This window comes from Aricia agestis, chromosome 2 (genome assembly GCF_905147365.1).
Source record: "Aricia agestis chromosome 2, ilAriAges1.1, whole genome shotgun sequence".
Classification (NCBI taxonomy): Eukaryota; Metazoa; Arthropoda; class Insecta; order Lepidoptera; family Lycaenidae; genus Aricia; species Aricia agestis.
The window spans coordinates 7,632,656-7,654,351 of NC_056407.1; the positions used below are offsets into that span (position 1 = coordinate 7,632,656).

General features: G+C 36.3%; 2 protein-coding genes across 2 annotated transcripts; one reads left to right on the forward strand and one right to left on the reverse strand.

The window, feature by feature from the left end:
* Positions 1-7,046: 7,046 nt before the first annotated feature.
* Positions 7,047-9,195, reverse strand: LOC121739888 (chitotriosidase-1). Its single transcript, XM_042132482.1, has one exon. The coding sequence runs from the start codon at positions 9,066-9,068 to the stop codon at positions 7,761-7,763; it is 1,308 nt and encodes a 435-aa protein (XP_041988416.1). The 5' UTR covers positions 9,069-9,195; the 3' UTR covers positions 7,047-7,760.
* A 3,792-nt stretch (positions 9,196-12,987) lies between these two features.
* On the forward strand, positions 12,988-19,700 carry LOC121739886 (blastoderm-specific protein 25D). Its single transcript, XM_042132478.1, has 6 exons — positions 12,988-14,384; positions 14,498-14,821; positions 14,903-15,249; positions 15,351-15,630; positions 16,429-16,596; positions 16,896-19,700. Exons 1-6 carry the CDS (start codon positions 13,041-13,043, stop codon positions 17,067-17,069), a joined length of 2,637 nt encoding a protein of 878 aa, XP_041988412.1. The 5' UTR covers positions 12,988-13,040; the 3' UTR covers positions 17,070-19,700.
* The last annotated feature ends 1,996 nt before the right edge of the window (positions 19,701-21,696 follow it).

The following is a 21,696-nucleotide window of genomic DNA, read 5'->3' on the forward strand; positions in this document are numbered from 1 at the left end:
AGTTAACATTTTGATTAACGGATTTATTTTTAAGTTAACTTTTAAAACTATTAGCGGACTCGTTAACTTCCGTTAATATGCAGAAGTCCGTTAATCCAATGCCTATTTACCGCATGGCACTGCGGCGCGGCGCTAAAACAGGTTCAGACAGTTGGTATGAAACGACAAGTTCCGGGCAGGCGGGCAGTGCAGCGCCGCGGCACAGCAGCAGCGAGTGAAACAAAAACAATAAAAGTAGGTACTTACTATTTTCAGGCGCGTGCGAGTGAGAAGAGATTTGTTTCGTTTTCTCATTTCACTAGCTGTTGCCCGCGACTTCGTCCGCGTGGACTTCAGTTTATAGCGCGCGATGTCAACAAAATTGGTGTCAAAAGCTTTTATAAAAAAAAAACCCCTGGTACCCCTTAAATCAAAACAGCTGTGCAGTGTGCATATAATAATATTTCAATTTTTTTAAATTAAACTTTATATTTTACGCCAAATTTTTAAGCTTATTTAGCCCCGCAATTACACAACTTTACCCATAAACTATTTATCATTTATAGGTTTAAGGTTAAGTCACTAGCTCACTGCATAGATAAAGTACTGATTTATTAAATAACGTACTTAAGAAATAACAATCGAAAAAAATCGGAAACTAAGTGTAAGATAATACCACCTCTTATAGAAAGACTTTCGGGCAAGCGTTAGCGCGATGTAGGGGGCGCACGGTGCCATCTGTTTTGAATTTTTGGAACTAACATAATTTGAACAAATTTACACATTTTCACCCCCTTACAACGCTTTTTTCCAGTAAAAAGTAGCCTATGTTTTTTCTCAGGCTTTAGACTATCTGTATACAAAATTTCATCACAATCGGTTCGGTAGTTTTGGCGTGAAAGCGAGACAGACAGAGATACTTTCGCATTTATAATATTAGTATAGATTACCCAGCGCCGGTGCTTATAGAGAGAGTGATTTGTTTATTGTTATTATAAATCATTTGCATGTTGAAAAAGAAGAGTGCAGTATAATTTAGTAAGGTAGAATACAATAATTATAGATGTATTTTGATTTGTCTCTAACATTTTAACTTCCAAGACCTTAAACCAACAGGTTTTGTATGTACACTAACGCAATGATGATGATGAACAAAAACTAGCAAAATCGTGTGACACAAACGTTATGCCTATTTACTTTTTTAACTTAAGGTATAACATTATTTTATTTTAGGAATTAGGTAGCCCAGTTAATCTAGATTATTTTGATGTATCACACTCTATGCTAATGAATAGAATACAAAAGTTATTAAAGCTTTCCGTGAGCGCGAACAGAGTGTGACAGGCGGAGAACACCGATTTTGCCCCCGATTTCGACATTGAATTAACCATTAAACAAAAACTATAAATAATTAAAGATGTTTTTTATTGAAATCAGATACTTAAATAAATGAGGAATAACGTGTGTTTGGTCCTAATGCTGTATGTTTAATAGGGAAGTAGTAAAGAGCGTGTGACCACATTTTGAGGGGCTTCGGAGAATTACTCATCTCCCTCAAATTACACTTTAGAAGGTTCTACTCCGATCAAAACCGTCAAAATTTACCGTAGGTACTCATTTTTCTAACTTTGAAACCTACAAAAGGTTTGCAACATCTGAATAAAAAAATCGCTTACCTGCCATTTTCAGGTTTACACTTAGTAAAACTACTCGAAATCAACTCAAAACAATGTAGCCTTCCGTCAACAACAATGGTTTGGGTTCAACTAAATAAATCAAGTTAATACAAGCGTAAAAACCAAAAAAAAACAAAGCTTTTTGAACGTGGCGGATGACACGGTAGCCGTGTCATCTACTTCTATGGCGTATGACACGGCTCACGTGTCACGGGAAAATTGTATGCCGCCACGACTGAAAGTCTTCAAAAAGGTGCGCCGCATTGAATCGGTTAAATAAGTAAGTATATCGATTTAGAATAAAACTATCGAGCATTGCTGAATGCGTGGACTAAATCCCGAGCCGCGGGTTTTGCTCAACGTTATTGTTCGATCGAGCAAAACCGTATGTGAGTACTTAGCTATAAGCCTATATGTGTCTAAACCATAAAGTTAATATTCCGCTAGGTATATTAACTTTATGGTCTAAACACACTAGGCCGAAGTTACGCGGCGTAAATTCCGCATGATTACGCCCGAAATGTCAAACGCATACAAAATACGGACGGAACGCGACGTAATAGAAATAGAATAGAAAATACTTTATTTGTACAACTTAAAACTAAACTTAAACTTAAAAAACAGAATAAAGGAAAAATATGTACAAATAGGCGGTCTTACTACTAGCAGCAGTTTCTGCCAGACAATAATAATAGTGTGTCATCGGTAATTTAAAATACATTGCGGGCGTTATCATGCGGAATTTACGCCGCGTAACTTCGGCCTAGTGTGTTTAGACACTATCAGTAATATTTACGCGTCTTGCAAGGTCTGCAAAAAGTCCGGAAACCTGCTGGCGAAGTTGCGACAATGCCGATGTTACGCAGAGCAGACGGCAGAATCAACGTGGGTGTTATTATAATTTTACGTCCTGTGTTTAAAAACTTGTTTTTAATATTCTATTTTATAAAAAAATCTAGAGATTAATAATACACATTTTATACACATACATAAAATATATTTTAAATTATAATATAAGTAAAACAAATCAAATAAAAATAATTTATACTTAATACCTAAGTACTTACATAATTACATAATATTATACAGGTTGTTAGGGTGAACAATTTTATCCTTAAAACCAATTAGTAACATAGAATATCATTGCTTAAAACCATCAAATGAACCAGCCAAAATGAACAACTTTTTTTATGAGAACAATGCTGGGAACTCAAAATAATCGGCCAAGTGCGAGTTGGACTCGCACACGAAGGGTTCCGTACCATTATAGAGCAAAATAGGTAAAAAATGTAGTTTTTTGTATGGGAGCCCCCCTTAATTATTGATTTTATTTAATTTTTATTATTATTATTATTTTTTTATTTATTAGAGTCAACAAACAGTAACCAAAGTACATATTCCTTAAAAGAGTATTACAAATCAATCTTATTAACTGTGGTACCAACAATGCACTCAGTAAAGGGGCAGATGTAGACAAAATATACAATAAATAGGAAGATAAACTATAGATAACATATCCATACAAATCGTAATACAAAATATGATTTCTGATTTGTAGATTTGAAGAATTAAACGATACGTACATAGTGTCTAAATTACTGTACTAGGTAGTTAAGCCTATACTTGTAAGATAAATATCAAAGTAAAACTAATATTACAGTAAATAGTAAGTAGTAAGTAGTCGTATTCGTTTCGTTTCTCTTGCACATGCGCAGCGCTTTGCTATGCACTATTCAGTGTCATGTGTAAAAATATGACTGATGTCAATTTCTATTGTTACGCATGCGCGGAAGCACGCGTATATCGAAAAACAAAACGAACACGACTAGGATGTATATAACATTTATAAATTCAAAGATTCTGACCTAAATTCGAAATATATAGTAGAATATAACATCCTGCATCGATTGATACCAAAAAATCAATACCTTACCGACAAGTTACGTGAAATAATTCATTTTAAAATTTCCATTTATCATACGTAATGTATGTCGGAAACTCGGAAGTGTTACAATTTTTGAGAATTCGTCAGAATTGGTAACTTTGTATCAAAGATAAACATCTAAAAACTGCTTATCAATTTCTTTGTACGATTTGCGATTTTTTAAGCCCAAAAAAAAGTGGGTTCACCGGTAATTCTGGGGAAATATTACAAATTGAAATTTATGAAAATTATCCTTCGAAGAGTGCGACAAGACTTTATATGAACTTGAGCGGGGGCGCTGCTGGTAAAGAAGAACTGTTAAATATGTCGTTTTTGTATGTGGCAGCGTTAGTTCCTTTTTTCGCCACCTTCATTTATAACTTTGTCGAGCTTTCATGGCCGCCATTTGCGGTAGTCAAATTACAACAAAAAATTTTCAATAATAATTAAATATCGAATAGTTCATTAAAAATCTATTATAAAAAATCATTATAATGAATAATAAGTGTCTGGGTGTCCAATTTTTTACATATTTAGTACTTTCATAATTTAATTGGATGTAGTACTTACCTACGCAATTTGACCTTATATACATCCTTAATGGCTGACATTAACACTGAGTGTTAAAAGCCTCTGTAAGATAAAAAGATAAAAAAAAAGAATACATCCTTAAAAAGAGAAGAGAAAGAAAGTAAAAAAATAATAATAATAAAAATAATAATATCATGTATTGCCAACGAAATTCAGATAGAAATTGAGGGAGATTAGGGTTTTTTTTTGCAATAGTTTAGAGATCTCTTTTTTATATTTTGCTATCTTATTGTTAAAAACAAGTCAAAAATATCAACAGATACAAAGCTTTTATTATATGTGTCAGCAAGTCTATAAAGTGGTGAACGCTTACCACAATGAGTTTCTAAAATATTAGTAACATAGAATATCATTGGCTTACCAATATTGGTACGACAAACTGCAGTAGAGAATGTTTGATGTGGCCTACGAGAATGAGTAGTGAGAGGTGTCCTATAACATATTTTATTATTTAGGGAAATGCAATCATAACGATTATAGCAAAGGTCAAAAAGTAGCATCATCTCAAGTTGGATTCGCCTAGATCAGTGTTTCCCAATTAGTGGTACGCGTACCCCCAGGGGTACGTGAAATTGCATCAAGGGGTACGTGCGGCTATCAGTAAAAACAAGAACAATTTCCGGATGTTAATCCAGGGTGTCAACTTACTACCTGTATTGGTAATTTCATCAAAATTGGTCCAGGCGTTTGAGAATGAAAAAGTAACGAACATACACACACTCACAAACTTTCGCATTTATAATATTACTAGATGTCCCGCGCGGCTTCGCCCGCGTAAATTAGGAATTTTACGGAAACCGTACATTTTCCCATAAAAAATAGCTTATGCCCCTACTTCCTTCACGTGGTCTACTCTATATCTGTGCCAAATATTGCCATAAAAATTGCTCTAGTAGTTCGTGAGATAAACCCTTTGTAATATTTCCCCCGTTTTCCCCACATTTTCCTGAGTTTCTTCGGTCGAATTAGTCTTAGCGTGAATTATCACGCTAAGATAGAGATATAGCCTATAGCCTTACTCGATAAATGAGCTATCTAACACTTAAATAAGTTTTTAAATCGGACCTGTAGTTCCTGAGATTAGCGCGTTCAAGCAAACATACTCTTCAGGTTTATAATAATATTGGGACGATCCATAGTATAATATGGTAGTGATGATGATGATGAATGTAATTTGCATAGTAGCATATGCTTTCCGTTCTTAATACAACGCCAAAACTCCCAAACTTGTATCTATAAAGAATCAGGAGTTCTCTCAGCACCTTCCGAACCACGGTATACCAGGTATACCTCGGTGCAAAATCTTACTTGTTGGTAGCATATGCTTAGAATACTTCTCACGAAACCGAAGTCACCACATGTTTTCCTATAAATATTGAGGAGTTCCCTCATTACTTATGGATCCTTCATCAGATCACCACTTTTGTGAATATAATACTAAATTGAGATGATACCCTATATACCAAAAGAAAAATTTTGAAAATCGGTTAACAAATGGCGGAGTAAGCGCCATCCGTCGAATCTGATGTAAAACATTCCAAAATCAAAAACTCCTTACAAATAAAAATTAATTAAAAAAACATCTGAATTCACAAAATTATTTATACACACTTCAAAACTCTTTAAAAAAATAATTACATTTAATATTTTAATCAGCACATGAATTGAATAACAAAAAATTTTTCAAATTAATCGTAGCACCATCTGTCAGGACAAACTAAAATTGAAATAGAATAATATTGAATGCGATGATAGCGCCGTCCGCCGGATCTAATGTAAAACATTCCAAAATCAACAACTCCTTATAAATAAGAAATTAATTGAAAAAACATTTTCCAGTAGACCAAACTGTAAATCTAAACCATTCTCGAATCTCCACGAACACACACAAAAAATTTCATCAAAATTGGTCCAGTCGTTTAGGAGGAGTTCAGTCACATACACACGCACACAAGAAATATATATATTAAGATTAGTGTGATTGCTACAATAAGGGGTACGCAGGTTTGAGGTCTTTTTTGAAGTGGTACGCAGCAAAAACTAATTGGGAACCACTGGCCTAGATGTTAGTGGGAGAAGGTTGTGTGTCATTAACAGAATATTGTAAGGTTTTCGGGAATGACAACATCTATATTGCATTGAGCGGAGATATTTCTTTTGGACCATTTCAATTGCGTTACTATATTTTATTAAATTACAAAATATATTTAAATTAATAATTATGAATATTGTGAGTATTTCAAGTCCTGCTACCATTATTGATTACGAATTTAAGAGGTTAAAACAACCACGTTTATTGTATGGGAGCCGCCCTTAAATATTTATTTTATTTTTTTGTTAGTAAGTACTTATATTTTGTTGTTAAAGCGCGAGCGACAAAAGATAAACACAATCTGTGAAAATTTCAGAGTGCAGCTATAGGCTATAGCGTTTCTTGAGATACAGCCTGGAGACAGACAGACATCGAAGTCTTAGTAATAGGGTCCCGTTTTTACCCTTTGGGTACCATAAAGTTATTATACCTAGTGGAATAGAGCAACAATCTCGAGCTGTCAAACGAAACCGAAATTGGTTTCATCTGTGTGTAAAAATATGTGTACGTATACACTTACACAAGCATGATTGAACATGAGATTAAATTGTCAACGTGCGGCACGTGCCGACTGGACGTTAAAAAAAGAGTGCTGCTGTCATGTATCACACGTCTCTTTTTACCACGCAGTGTTACTGATAGTGACATCTCGCTTGCTCAGGCCTTTGTTGCTCTATTCCGCTAGGTATATTACCTTTATGTTGGGTACGGAACCCTAAAAAAAATGCCGTCTTCATACCCATACAAATTGCCCGGATCGGCAATTTGTATAGGTATGACGATGGATGGTTTTAAGGATAACGGTGTTCACCCGAACAACTTGTAACATAATGTTTACATATTCACAGCCGTGGCTCTCGGTAACATATTTGCGTAATTTTATTGTCATTGGAGCCCACGCATTTGCGCCTGGTTTTTGAATAGAGAAATATGGCACCAAGTAACTTCCAAACAGAAACATGGTTAGGAATGTAATTAAATAAAGTTATTTACACACATGATGAAACTGTTTAAATGAGTTCAGTTATTTGTACTGGCCGCGGTGTTGGTGGATACTCGGTCGAGTGGAAACCCCCACTGAACTTGTACCGTTTCAGATACTTTTTATTAGTAAAAGTATGATAGTTAATTAATGCGGAGCGTGTGGAATGGAGAAACACGCAGTATGAAGCAAACGTCCGTCGCCGTTTGCGCGATTCGATGCATCGACGAGTTTAGTACGAATTTGCTGGTGTTCTCTGCAGTAGTTGAGCAAGGAATAAAGCTCGAGTTTAAACAAGTGGGCACAAAATGTAGACACCTTGAACCCTGACGTAAAACTTTAGCGTAGGCGACAGACGCCCGCGCCGCGATGTCCGTCTTGCCAGACCTAATCGCGCTGACCAGGCTGTGACGATGAAATCCTGTACCATGTTTAAAATCACGTACGTCGCGCGGAAAATGAAGGTAACTATATTTTGCTTTATTATCTCATGTTACTTGGACATTATTCTGCTCATCATAGTGTGTTCTTTATAAACATTGTTAAGGGAAATCTTATGTTGCCTTGCAAGTGCTTGCATCTGCCTTCATAGTCGTCTGCATTTAAAGAGTATATCATGGCTCCTCTCAGTTTGTTGTCTTTAATGAACTTGGCTTTCTCCACCACACTCTCGGGGCTGTCGTATGACACCCATTCTGAATTTTTATATACATAAGGCACTTTAGCATTACTGTCGACATTAATAGACATATTGTGTATTTGTATAAATTCACAAACCTCTGGATAGTTAACGAAACCCAGATTACCTAAAGCTCCATATCCCGATGCTGGACTTCCGATATTTCTATTATTTTCATTTACCAGGGTAAATGTGTGACCATATGTTGGTATTCCCAAAACAATTTTGCTTGCATCTAGGCCTTTATTCAAATACATTGCAACAGTATAGTTAATATTGAGAGTTCCCATATAAAGTTGTTCCGATGGTCTGGGGTATAAGGGTGAGTTGAGACCAGTGAATGGTGTAAAGCTGGTGTAGTAGTGGTAGTCATATGTCATTAAGTTGACATAGTCCACATACATGTTTATTTGGTCCACGTCATAGGCAGCATCAACAATAATCTGTTGAGCAGCTACTGCCACAGTGAGTAAATAATGTCTTTTTTCTCTATAATATTCCATCCTGATTTCTCTAAGCAACTGTGAAAAATGCTGCCTTTCTCTTTTATTGTAGTTAAGCATGTTAGTACCAACTTCAGTATTTCCTCTAACTCCTGGAAATTCCCAGTCCAAATCTACACCATCCAGAGAATAGTTTCTTAAAACATATTTTATAGACTTTATAAAGCTTTTTCTAGATGCATGATCTATCACCATATCTGAAAACCCATCACGATTGCCTGATCCACCAACCGAAAGCAATAACTTCAAATTTGGGTTTTGCTTTTTTAACTTTACTAATTCTAATACAGTTCCATATTGATATTCTTCCATAAAAATTACTTTGTTTCTCACTTGTGCAAATGCGATATTTATATGTGTACATAGGAGTGGATTAATATCTAGTGGCAGCAACTGGGTCAGATTTTGATTATTCGGGGTGTTATAGTAGCAAGAAACTACCTTTTCAGATTGGTCAAAATTGGTGTTTTTAACTGTGTTGGTAAATTTCACGGCATTATCTTTTAATGCTAAAGATTCACTGAATTCAATAATAACAAAGAAAACAATCAATGTAACAGATACCAGTAGTACAGTAATTAATAGTCCTCGCCTACAAAGTGTTTGCACATCAAGTAAAGTAATTGGTCTTGGTTTTTTCATTTTAGTACTGAGAATATTAACTTGACCAGAAAGTTTAACGATTTTCTTATTCTTCTTAAGTCACACTCGGAAATAATATATGGGTAAATTAAAATAAAGAAACATTTAAATCACTAGACACCACAGATTACTAGTATATATTTGCTAGACACTACCTATCTAAAGTAAAATAAAAACTTAATTTGAATTTGACCCTTTGACACTTGACACAAATTTGACATTGCTAATGTCAATGTCAAAAAAAAAAAAAGAGTAACTTGACACTTAGTTTTTTTTACTAAATTTTTTACGTCCAAAACATAAAGTTAATATACCTTAGATATTGTACTCGGGTCTCGGCGAAACATGTTGGTAGCGGTCATTGCCTCCCTGTCAAAAACTTGTAATTTTCTATACAAAGCCGCGATTGACAACATCTGACACTTCATTGTCAATCGCGGTTTATATGACAATTTCTTGACAGGAAGTCAATGACCGCTATAACCGCCATGTTTCGCCGAGTAGGGGGTATTCATTATCATTTATATTGGATCATTTCTATGATCATATATAGGATCCAATATATATGATCATTTAATCATATCTGCTTATTATATATCATATTTCATTGATCCTATTTTACGTCATATGTGGTTTCAATAGCCAATGGAGAGCGCTAATGCTGACTGGTATTGACGTTAGGGTTACTAGATCTCAGAGAATTCGATGTGTCAAAAGACATCGTCATTTTTAATATGGCTTGTTTTTTGTTATTTCAGCAAGATTATCCAAGTATATAATTAGAAAAATAATTACATTACATTATTTGAAACACATTAACGAACAAGAAATTAAAAACTCTTTTTTATATTAAATAACTGGCAACACCTATTTCTATGACCGTATTGGATCTAATCTCTCAGCAAATGTTAAAAATCTATGATCAAGGAAGAAATGAATCAAATGTCTATATTACATTATCCAATATCATTGACTCAATGATCTCGGATCCAATATATATGATAATCTAATATCCCCCTTACAGTACATAAAGTTTAGTTAATATACAGTTCGACAAGGCTTTATTTGAACGTGGCGAGAAAAGGAACTAAACGCTTCTATCATAGAAAAACGTCATTTTTGACATGTGTTTGCCAGTTCTCCTTTACCAGCAGCGCTCAATACTTACCGTCAATGTCACCCACGTTCAAAGTGTACCTAGGTAAAGTCTGTCAAGAAAGTGAAGAAATTAAAAAGTGGCAACATCGTATTGTCATACCTTTTTTCTAGATTGATTTGAAAGGGATGACACTACGATGTTGCCGCTTTTTAATTTCTTCACTTTCTTGACAGACTGTACGGTGTACCTAGCGGAATAAAGCAACAATCTCGAGCTGTCAAACGAAACTCAAATTCGGTTACAATGTGTGTAAAAAATTGTGTACGTATACACTTACACGAGCATGATTGAATATGAATTCTGAGATTAAATTGTCAACGTGCCGATAAGTGCCAACTGGACGTCAAAAAAAGAGTTCAGCGGGGCTAAAATGATCGCTTTGAGGAATCATATTATGAATCATGTTATGATTCATTCTAAAAATCACAAAATGCAAATCTGCTTGCAATTCATATTTAGTAATTCGTACTGATTTTTGTTTTACTGATGTCAGTTTGACAGTTTTGACAATTCATTTGCTGAATTGATTGAGAGGAATTGCTAAATGTGACCATTTTAGCCCTGCAGATCATGTATCACACGTCTCTTTTGTGGTAAAAAGAGACGTGTGAATTGTGATACATGACAGCAGAACTCTTTTTTATTGATAGTGACATCTCGCTTGCTCAGGCTTTTGTTTTTCTATTTCGCTAGATATATTAACTTTATGGTACAGTATTATAGTATGCGAATATGATATTATATTAATAGTCTGGCATATTAAGTGTCCCACTACTGATTGATTTGATAATTGAAATTGTAATGACTGATATATTTTTACCCCACGTCTAATCTCTTACAGCTGTATCGCCATTACTCAGAAGTCAAAAGGATAGTTTTCATCAATTTTGAACCTACTTTATCGCAATCGTAATCGTATAAAGAAATTATTGATAAGCAGTTTTTTAGCCGTTTATCTTTGATAAAAAGTTGTAAAAATTACGTTTGATAAAATAAAGAAACTATATACAAGCCGTTGGTATATTTTGGATCGCTAGGTATAGTCTGGCATAAAAGTGCAGAAATTTAAAAGTGGCAACATCGTAGTGTCATCCCCTTTTTCAGATTGATTTGAAAGCAATGAATAAGGAAACAGATGGAAGCGACATAACTACAAAAAAGTGTGGCCGGCGCCATATTGCCAAGAACTAAACATGGCGGCTGTTCACGCACAAGATATATCTGCTATCCTGGTCCAGCTGACGTATTATACCTGTAGCAGCCCATTGGTCGTCCATCACGCGATAATTGCAGCGATTGGCCGACGATGACGTGATACGCGGTCGAAGCTTCCGTGAGAACCCCTCATACGCACCTACATTCGATTCTGAATTCTCCATCGTTAATTACGCATTGTAACCCCTTTACATTTTCATTAAAAATCGCTAACTACAATTGTAAAAATTTGTAATAATATACGCAAGAAGTCGAGCCAGCTGTATTTCTTCACTGCCCAAATAAAAGGCCAAACCAAGCCAGCCAAAACACGCAAACAGCGGCCTATAGTGATAGGACACTCGGTTGATATTTGTCGAGGATATCGATAACTAAGATGTTATAAGTGAGCTATTAAGGTTAAAATCTTTTAAATAAATGATCAGATTCTTCACCCTATATTTTTTAAATTCGATAAAAAAGTACATCACTAAACGTCAAATCTACTAATTTCTATGTTGATTAAATAATATCGAAAATCAAGCCATGTTATATTACTATTCTATCGCAAATCTTATTTACTGTCTAATTTTTTTTTTATGAAATAAGGGGGCAAACCAGCAAACGGGTGACCTGATGGAAAGCAACTTTCGTCGCCCATGGACACTCGCAGGATCAAAAGATCTGCAAGTGCGTTGCCGGCCTTTTAAGAGGGAATAGGGTAATAGGGGAGGGTAGGGAAGGGAAGGGAATAGGGGAGGGTAGGGAACGGAATAGGGTAGGGGATTGGACCTCCGGTAAACTCACTCACTCGGCGAAACACAGTGCAAGCGCTGTTTCACGCCGGTTTTCTGTGAGAACGTGGTATTTCTCCGGTCGAGTTGGCCCATTCGCGCCGAAGCATGGCTCTCCCACGTATATTAACTAAATTAGCACATACGAAGTCAAGCAATCGGTAAAATAACAAACATTTTAGTAAAAATATAAACGTACCGATCCAAGGACAAACTTTTTTAAATTTCTTCACTTTTTTGACGGACTATAAATTAATTTAAAAAAAAGCAAATTGGTCGAAAAATTTGACCGATATATCGATATTTTTTTCGCGATATATCGAGACCGATATTGATATTTTTTCAAATATCGATGTATCGATATTTTATTTCAATTTCGACATCCCTATATTACGACACTTTGACAGTTTATGTACCTCGGAGAACCGGAACATAAAATGGCGGACCGGCCACGGTATTTTGATTTGGTAGAGACATAAACCTATACGACAGTATATATTATGTCTATCATGGGTAGAGACCATTATGCCGCGTCCACTTATAAAAGTCAATGGATCTGACACTACGATGTTGCCACTTTTTAATTTCTTCACTTTTTTGGCAGACTTTGAAATACCCATCCCGATTCCATTTGTTTTGTAACTTGGTCAAAAAAATGTAACTGTCTTGTGACATTGACATTCACATTTTAAACGTCAAATTATGTCTTCTTGTGTGTTCGAGGCTGGAATTTAGATTTTAGAAACATATTATTTATAAAACTTTTAATTTCATTATATTTAGCTTTTTCGAGATGTAAATTCAAATATTATTTTTAATAGTTGTATGACAAATGTAATTTACTCTCACGAAATGGATGGTGCATCAATGAATCAATATGAGAAACAGCTTTATAGTGTGTTTAAAACTTTCGACGTAGATAATGATGAAGCCTTAGACAGGTCAGCTGTTCTTGAACTTTGTGATACGTTGCAGCTTGAAAACCGTGGTACCACCTTAGTCGACTCGCTATTTGAGAAAAAGACAGATCGAGTAACTTTCGCTCAATTTCGGAACGGACTGCTGACCGTTCTTGGCAACGAAACCCCATCAAAATCAGATCAATTTGAATCATCAACAAACATAACGTCTGCAAATTCAAGCCAAGTATCACCCACCCACAGCGACGAAGATTCGTCCGGCCGAGAAGTAGCACCAAAGTTTGTCTTTGGGTCAAAAAAATACGGTCGAAAATCTCGACCACAACGTACCACTTCCGAGGATTCACCCCGGCACAGAGGTTCCTCAGAATCCAGACTTTGCGAACGAACAAAACAACGCATGAAATGTAAACGAAGTTCTTCTGCCATGGAGAACAGAACCAGTTGCTATTTAAATGAAGAAACACTAGATCTTGACCATAATAAAAGAGTAGATAGGCAACATGCGCTATCTCTGTGTCACAGACTAAATATGAGCAGTGTAGAGCAGAATTTAATTGACCGCATATTTGAATCATCTTCTACTGACGAATTGACAATTGGAGAATTCTTTGACAAGCTAAATTCAAGTCTAACAACATCAATTGTTTCACTTAATGAAAATGAAATGGACACGTGTAATACTGATGGCAGTTTAATACCAGTCGATACTATTGTAGAGGCCTGGGAACAGGCTGGAGTACAGAAGCCAAGAAGATTGCTATTCGAGCTCGGCTTTGTAGCTACTGCGGTTCAGCCAGGCGAGTTAGAACAAGCTCTTGATCATGAACTGCGTGCTCTGAACATATCTTCTGATATGCAAAATGCACATTCAATTTTACTTGCAGCAGCAAACAGCCTTGCCTGCCTTCGCTTGGATATTATTAGGCAACAATACGGAATCGTCAAAGCTGAAAGAGACAAACTCCATATAGACTTGGGTGAAGCTAACAGGAGAGCTAGAATGCTGGCACAGGATGTTGATGAAAACCATGCTCGTATAGAGGAGGAGCTCAAAACAAATTTAAAATTGATGGAAGCAAAACATGCTGAAGCAATTAAAATGTTGTCTTTAGAGGTTTCCTCTGAAAAGGAAAAGGCAGCATCAGCAAAAAAAGCCTTTGGTGAAGAACTAGCAAAACATACTGAAATAGAATCACGGTTGCAAATGGAAATAGAAAATCTACATAGCCGCAATGAACAACTACAGGTAAGGCATTATTAACACACTAATCACACGAATTGTATGCAATAACTCACATGTATCTGCAGTACATATTATGTCATCTTAGACTAATTACTTTGTTTATTTTTTTAATCCAGGAAAAGGTAAGAGTTGCTGAATCTCGTGCAAATCAAGCCGAAAAGGATAAAACTCGTTTAGTGGCAGATATACGGCAAGCTGAAGAAAATGGGGCAGCAGCAGTAGAACGCGAACGAGCATCGTCAGAAGAACTAGCAATCCGCTTACATGAATTAAGGCTAGAAAACCAAAGGCTGCGTGATATCAATGATGAGTTGAACGCAGAGTTGGAAAACCCAAGTAAAATAAAGAATAGTGGATGTGGAATTGTCTCAACATCATGGCTGGACGAATCAGGTCTAAATGATATTCCAGTTTCACCAAAGAACTCTATTGATATGGAGGTGGGTGGTTATATTTTTTATCAAAGTTATTTTCCATTCCACAAATCAAAAATCTTATATGATAATTGTTTTATTTTTTAGGTTAACAACCCTGTACAATTTGCTATCGACCAGGTATTTGACCCCAGTACATTAATAACCAAGCTGCTTGACACTGTTGAGAGTATACACAAAATACCCTTGTTAAGGAATGGATCATGTCATTTTTGTGTCCTAAGAAATAACAGTATTAGAAATCTCCTTGATACGCTCAGGGAGTTGAGTAAGAAACCAGTTTCTGAATGGTTAACTACCGAGAAAATTAATACAAGGACAGAAGTAGCTCTACAGACTGAATCAGCAGAAACAGAAGATACAGTGAAAAATAATTTACCTGAGCTTTCTCAGCAGCATGAAATTGAAAAACAGAACTTAACAGCTGTGATCAGGTAATTTCCTGATTATGTTCACATTTCATTAATTTAAATTACTATATTTTTATACATTATTTTTTGACAACTTTATTCATGTAGCCACCATAATTTTTCAGAGAACTCGAGACGAGCCTGGAACAAATGAGGACAGAGTACGAGAAATGTGAGGAGTATTGGAGTAACAAGATAGAAGAGGAGCGAGCCGCACACGCGGAGGAGCAGAAAGCTGGCGACGAACGTCTGGCAGAGCTGTGTCGGGAGATCGCTGACTACGAGCATCAGTTCGCGCGACTGCCCCCCATCGACGAGCGAGCTAACCTGGAGCTGCAGGTGGCTCAGCTCGAGCAGGAGGTAGCCGACTACAGGGCTGAACGCGACGCTGAAGTCGCCGCCAAGGTCAGTGTATATTCAGAGAAGTTGAGGTCCTAGGCAGTTGATGAACCTACGTCATGTGGTCAGCTTATGTCAAATCAATGTTAGCAGTGAACGGTCGGATGGGTTTGACTTAACGCGACCAAATTACTTAAGACCACTATCTGCCTAGAAATCAACTTCTCTGATAGCAGATACATAGTGTGATTATCTCACTCTATTATTAGACTGAGGCTACATTGATTTGGTGCGTAGCGTCGAAACAGAATAACGCATTTTTTTTATGTAATCACTTGCAGCATCAGAAGAGCTGCAGGTGCGTTGTCGGCCTTTTAAGAGGGAATAGGGGAGGGTAGGGAAGGAGATAGGGGAGGGTAGGGAAGGGAAAAGGGTAGGGGATTGGGCCATCGGAAAACTCAATCACTCGGCGAAACACAGCGCAAGCGCTGTTTCACGCCGGTTTTCTGTGCACCCGTTGTATTTCTCCGGTCGAGCCGGCCCATTCGTGCCGAGGCATGGCTCTTCCACGTTAAATTGTTTGCCACATCCCCACATTGATGCGCGATACAATATTATCTAACCTTTCACTTTGAAAGTTACGAAGGCGACTTCTTACGTTGTCTACACATATAGCGTATTATGTATGTAGGACAAACTTTGTATTATCTCACAAAATATTTAAGTCTCAGATTACTTAATAATTTGGTTAATGTTGAAGCGAGGCACCGCAACGCAACGGAGCAAGATCGCTCTTACATGAAAATGGCATTATTTCATTGAATAACAAAAGCATATTAACAAATTAGATTTTTAAATTTTTAGGACGAAGAGCTCAAAGCACTGAAGAGTAAAGTAGAGGAACTAGAGCGGTCGTTATCTAGCCGGCCTGCGCCTGCGCCCGTGCGCCCCGCGCCGACGCCGCGCCCGCCAATGTTGCGGTGCGCGGAGCTAGAGGGACAGCTGCGCCGTCAGGCACAAGATACGCAGCAGGTTTGTACAGGCCTTTATAAATTGAATGTAGATTTAAATTTTTAAGGTTAATATAACGTAAAAGTTACAAAATGGCAACATACTATAACAAAAATACTTACTAATGTGTGCTAATGTTATAAACGCCAAAGTATGGCTGTACGTTTTGAATTGTGTATTTTGTTACAAAATACATTTTACAAAATTTTTGTATGGTAAATAAAATTAAAATACTGATAGCCAGAAAAGGATAGAAGATAGTTTTTTAAGAAACATTTAGTAGTTACGCATGCATAATATATATTTTTCTTTTTTTTCAGACGATAGCGGGTTGCCAGTGTGCGGGCGCTTGCGGGTGGGCGTTGCGTGCGCGCGCGGTGCGGGCGGAGCGTGCGGCGCAGCGTCTACACGCGCGACTCGCCGCCACGGATCTTATTGTGAAGGATCTATTCATCGAGAACTGCCGCCTGGCTCACCGACCACATCGGCTTTGACCCGTCATTACACCACTGCGAATCACCGCCATGTAAGGTAAAACTTTTTTAATAAAACTGCAGTAAGTTACATTAAAGCCAAGCGTGCGAAAATGTATCGTATCGCTTGCAGTTTTGCAGGCTAGTTATTCCGTCAAATTATCTTTAATACGATTCTCAAAGGCCTGTTTATTTATAGACTTATAACAAGGCATAATATTATGAGAAAAAAAGCGTAAATTATTGCATTTTTCATAGGTTTTTTATACATGACATACTAATAATGTATGTCGGTAAGACTAATGCACGAACGAATGGAACAGCAGTTTGTTAGTAGAAAGTTAATAAATTTTGCAAAACTATACTAAATTGTATTGATTTTATAACATGACAAAATTGTAATAATGACTGATTAAGTTCAAGACTGATTGTATCAATTTGCTGGTCGGAGACACATTCTATTTATTAATTGAACAATAAAATACGATAATTATGTTAAAACGATAAAACGACTAATTAACGATAAAGACACCAGCATAGAATATCAAAATACTCTATATATTTTAGTAATAATTCATAATAGCATAGCACTTATTGTTTGTTGACATGACATGGCTCGAAATAGCTTAACAGCTAGATAACATATAGCTTAACTTAACCTCTAGACTCTAGAGTCTAGAGGATAAGATCTAGACTTTCATTCGGTCTAACTAATATTGCAGAGCTCTTTCGCGTCACATGCAAATGTGCTAAGGGAAAGTGATATTTAAACATTGAAATAGTAAACAGTACCATGTTCAATTTCTGTCATATTCCTAGTCAAACGCATGCATCGATGACCCCCATAACTATAGTTAAATTGACTTTTCAATTTAGCTCATTATATTAAGACTGTATTTAGTTAGGAATGTTAGGATGACCATTGACCATAGTAAGTGAAATTTATTACAATGATGTATTGTGTGCCCACATGGAAGCAAGAGTTGGGCGGTGTACAATATAGACTAGAGTACATATTATGCATATTATATATCTAAAATGCCTTTAAGTTTTTGAAACACATATAAGTGCAGTCATTTGAGGTTTTCATCAAAGGTACGGTTTTTTAATTTAAGATAGATCCAAGTATCTATTGAATGTTCGAGTGAAATACTTATAAAATATTGAAAATGTAAAATACGTAGATATATACCATAATAAAGACATGATCTATAATAATATAATGTCGGATTCAATCCTGTACAAGTGCCTTTCATTACTATAAAATATATTATGTATATCAATACAATTATTATACTCTTTCATATTATGCCAAGTTAATATTGGTCTATGTACTCTGTTAAAAGGTGTTCAACGAATATTCCATGTTTTTGTTATTTTGCAATTAAAAGTCCTATCAACTCAATTGTCATAACGCAATTCTAAATGGAATAGTTTGTTTTCGAGGAATTTTTTCTTAATGTTCCAACTACCGCAATACTTTACTTATTTAAAACTACTTCAGTAGTAGTCTTAACTAATCTGGGTATGTTATTGTTTTAGTTTGAAAAGTATAATATTATTAGTACTCGAGTGTAAACCCCGTGTATACTTCCGCTGTAGGCTAGTCTAATAATACACGAACTAAGTTTGAGTTGTAGACCATTTGCAAACCCATACAGTTAGTCGTCACTAAAATAGGTAGGCGTTAAATTGCCAATTTTCAATTTACAAATGTGTTCGATGCAGCCACCTTGTTACTAGAAAACCAATTAGACGGCTAGCCCATTCATTAAAATGGTAATTTCGTTCTTCGACGTAAAATCGTGCTAAGTAAAATTCTTATGACTGTCCTTTTTAAAACTTATAAACGACCCAACTTTGAATTAGTTAACTACCTAATTTAACCAGATAGTTTTAAAATTATTATGTATTTTTAACGCTATATCAACACTATTGTTAAATTATGGCAATACTTATCAGATGATAAAAATGCGCCTATCTATTTTTGTTACTGTTAGTGTTCAATGAACTTGTATAGACTGTAGATACCTCTAAGTCTAGATAGAGTAATTGTGTAATTCTAGGTTGATTCGTACTGCGTATATTGTAGATTTGTAGATGTTAGATGTTTTCTCTCAGCACACAAGATGCACCTGTTTTGTGTCGCACTGCAAGAGTTCTGTATTAAGTAGAATAATCAAATCGTTTGAGTTCTCATCCATTAATTTTAATAGAGGTCTAGAGCTTTAAATGCGCATAATTCATTTATCATCGTAATATTCTATAAAGTCTGCCATGTATTGGCAAAAATTTGGATCGATTTTGCCGAGCAATATCAACTGATTCTGATGGGCTTGATAAAAATACAAGATATTAAAAAAACTTGTTTTAACAAGTATTTTGTCAAAAAAGGTATGCAGTTGCAATTGTTTTAAAATAATGCCTAAGAATTATTATATTCGCTTTATGAGCTTGTGCTTGGCCTACGACATAATATTAGCGTTTATTCTTGACGTACGACGTAAAAATAAATTAATACTAGACCAATATAGGTGATTTCTTGCCTCGGTAATGCTTGCTTAATGTATAATTACATATATGTCTTAGCCATCTAGTTGAAATGGCCAGCTAAACTGAAAATCAAACTCGTATCATAATCTAATCCAGTTGGGATTAGATTATGATACGAGTTTGATTTTCTAACATATTTGCTTTATACAAAATTCATAAACTGCCTAGGCGTCGAGTTAGCTGACTAAAATAATGAGATGGCTGCGACAATTTCCCACTTTAAGGCTCCCGCACACAGGCGCGTTATTATCGGTCGATAATAACGCGCGATATCTATTTTCAGTACATTTTGAATTAGGATGGTCATGTAGTTACACACTGCTGCGATAATAACGCCGCAATGGAAGTATATCGCAATAACGCAATTTTCTTCCGTACTTGAGAGAGATGGTATAATAGTGCCGTCGAGGTGCGGCGCTCTCTCGTAAGAAATATCGGACGATAAAAACGCAGCTGCAGTATGCAAGGTACCGGGACGCATTATCGTAATACCGCATGCGTTATTAATTATTATCGACAGATAATAACGCGCCTGTGTGCGGGAGCCTTTAAAATGTTAAAAATCGGCTGCTGTGTCTAGATATATAAGTTATAATTATGCAGGTTTTTTATAAAAATCAGTGATATAAATAATACTTACGTATTGATTAATTATCCAATATCCACGTTAGATAGACGCCAATTCTTATCTATTGTATACAAAACATTGTTCTGTTGTTCAATCTTTCAGCGACCGGCACATTTAGTTAATCAACTGATTAATTAATAAGTGTTACTTGTGAATTGAAGACAATATTTGTTATTTACATATCATTAATGTTTACATCTTATTGTTCATTGTATCGTCCGTCAGCTCTGTAGTTAGCGTTATGTGAGAAAAGTAGATATTTAATTTCCGAAATGTTAAGCCGTTATAGAATTTAAATTGATTTTCTGCTGGAGTTTTCTGTAACTGATTTTATCTATGTACCCATATTGTGCTATTTTGATGCAACATTCCACCTGAAAATCCTTGTGCGATACAGTTCGTTTCCGATTCAACCAAATAGAACTTAGCTGTGTTAATGTTGCATTGAAACTTGAAAGAGCAGAACAGAGGTAATGGTTTCTTACATTTGCAGAACTTACTAATAAGGCTTCTTACAGACGAACGGCATTTATGAAATAAGGGGACAAACGGGCAAACGGGTCACCTGATGGAAAGCAACATCCGTCGCCCATGGACACTCGCAGCATCAGAAGAGCTGCAGGTGCGTTGCCGGCCTTTTAAGAGGGAATAGGGTAATAGGGGAAGATATGGAAGGGAAGGGAATAGGGTAGGGTAGGGAAGGGAATAGGGTAAGGGATTGGGCCTCCGGTAAACTCACTCGGCGAAACACAGCGCAAGCGCTGTTTCATGCCGGTTTTCTGTGAGAACGTGATATTTCTCCGGTCGAGCCGGCCCATTCGTGCCGAAGCATGGCTCCCCACTTATTTGTCGACGGCACGCATCGACGGCAGGACTAATGTAGACCGCTGCGGTCGACAAGTGCCGTTCGTCTGTAAGAGCGCTAACTCCACTTTAAACTGTCATAAATGTGTACCTACTATCAGAAAATTGATTACTGATGATCTATATCTATAATTTGGTCGAGTTATGTCTAACCCAGCCGACAGAATACCAGACTTGAAACACTATTTTGGCACAACCCAACCAAAGCGTAGGTCTAGGTCCACCATCTATGAATCAATTTCCTGATGGTACCTTTGTTAAAACCCTCCCGTTTATTTGTTATTTTTAAAAAAACCTGTCCTAATCACCGTTATTTGTTGGTGGTGTGTGTGATATGTTTGGGTTATGACACTAGTGTGCCCCAACGCTGGACTGTCTGGTTGAGGCCAGATACCTAATTGGCCTCGCGCCCACTATTGTGATTTAAAATTATATAAATGTACATTTGAACTTGTAATTAATAAAATGTTGATCTTATTTTGTGTTGTTTCTGTTAGTTAAACCGCCCAATCTTTATACAGTGTCTGGTCATTAAACTAGACTCTTCGTTATGTGTACTTACAATATTATTTTTATTGTTCATTAGTCGTATCAACGTCGGAA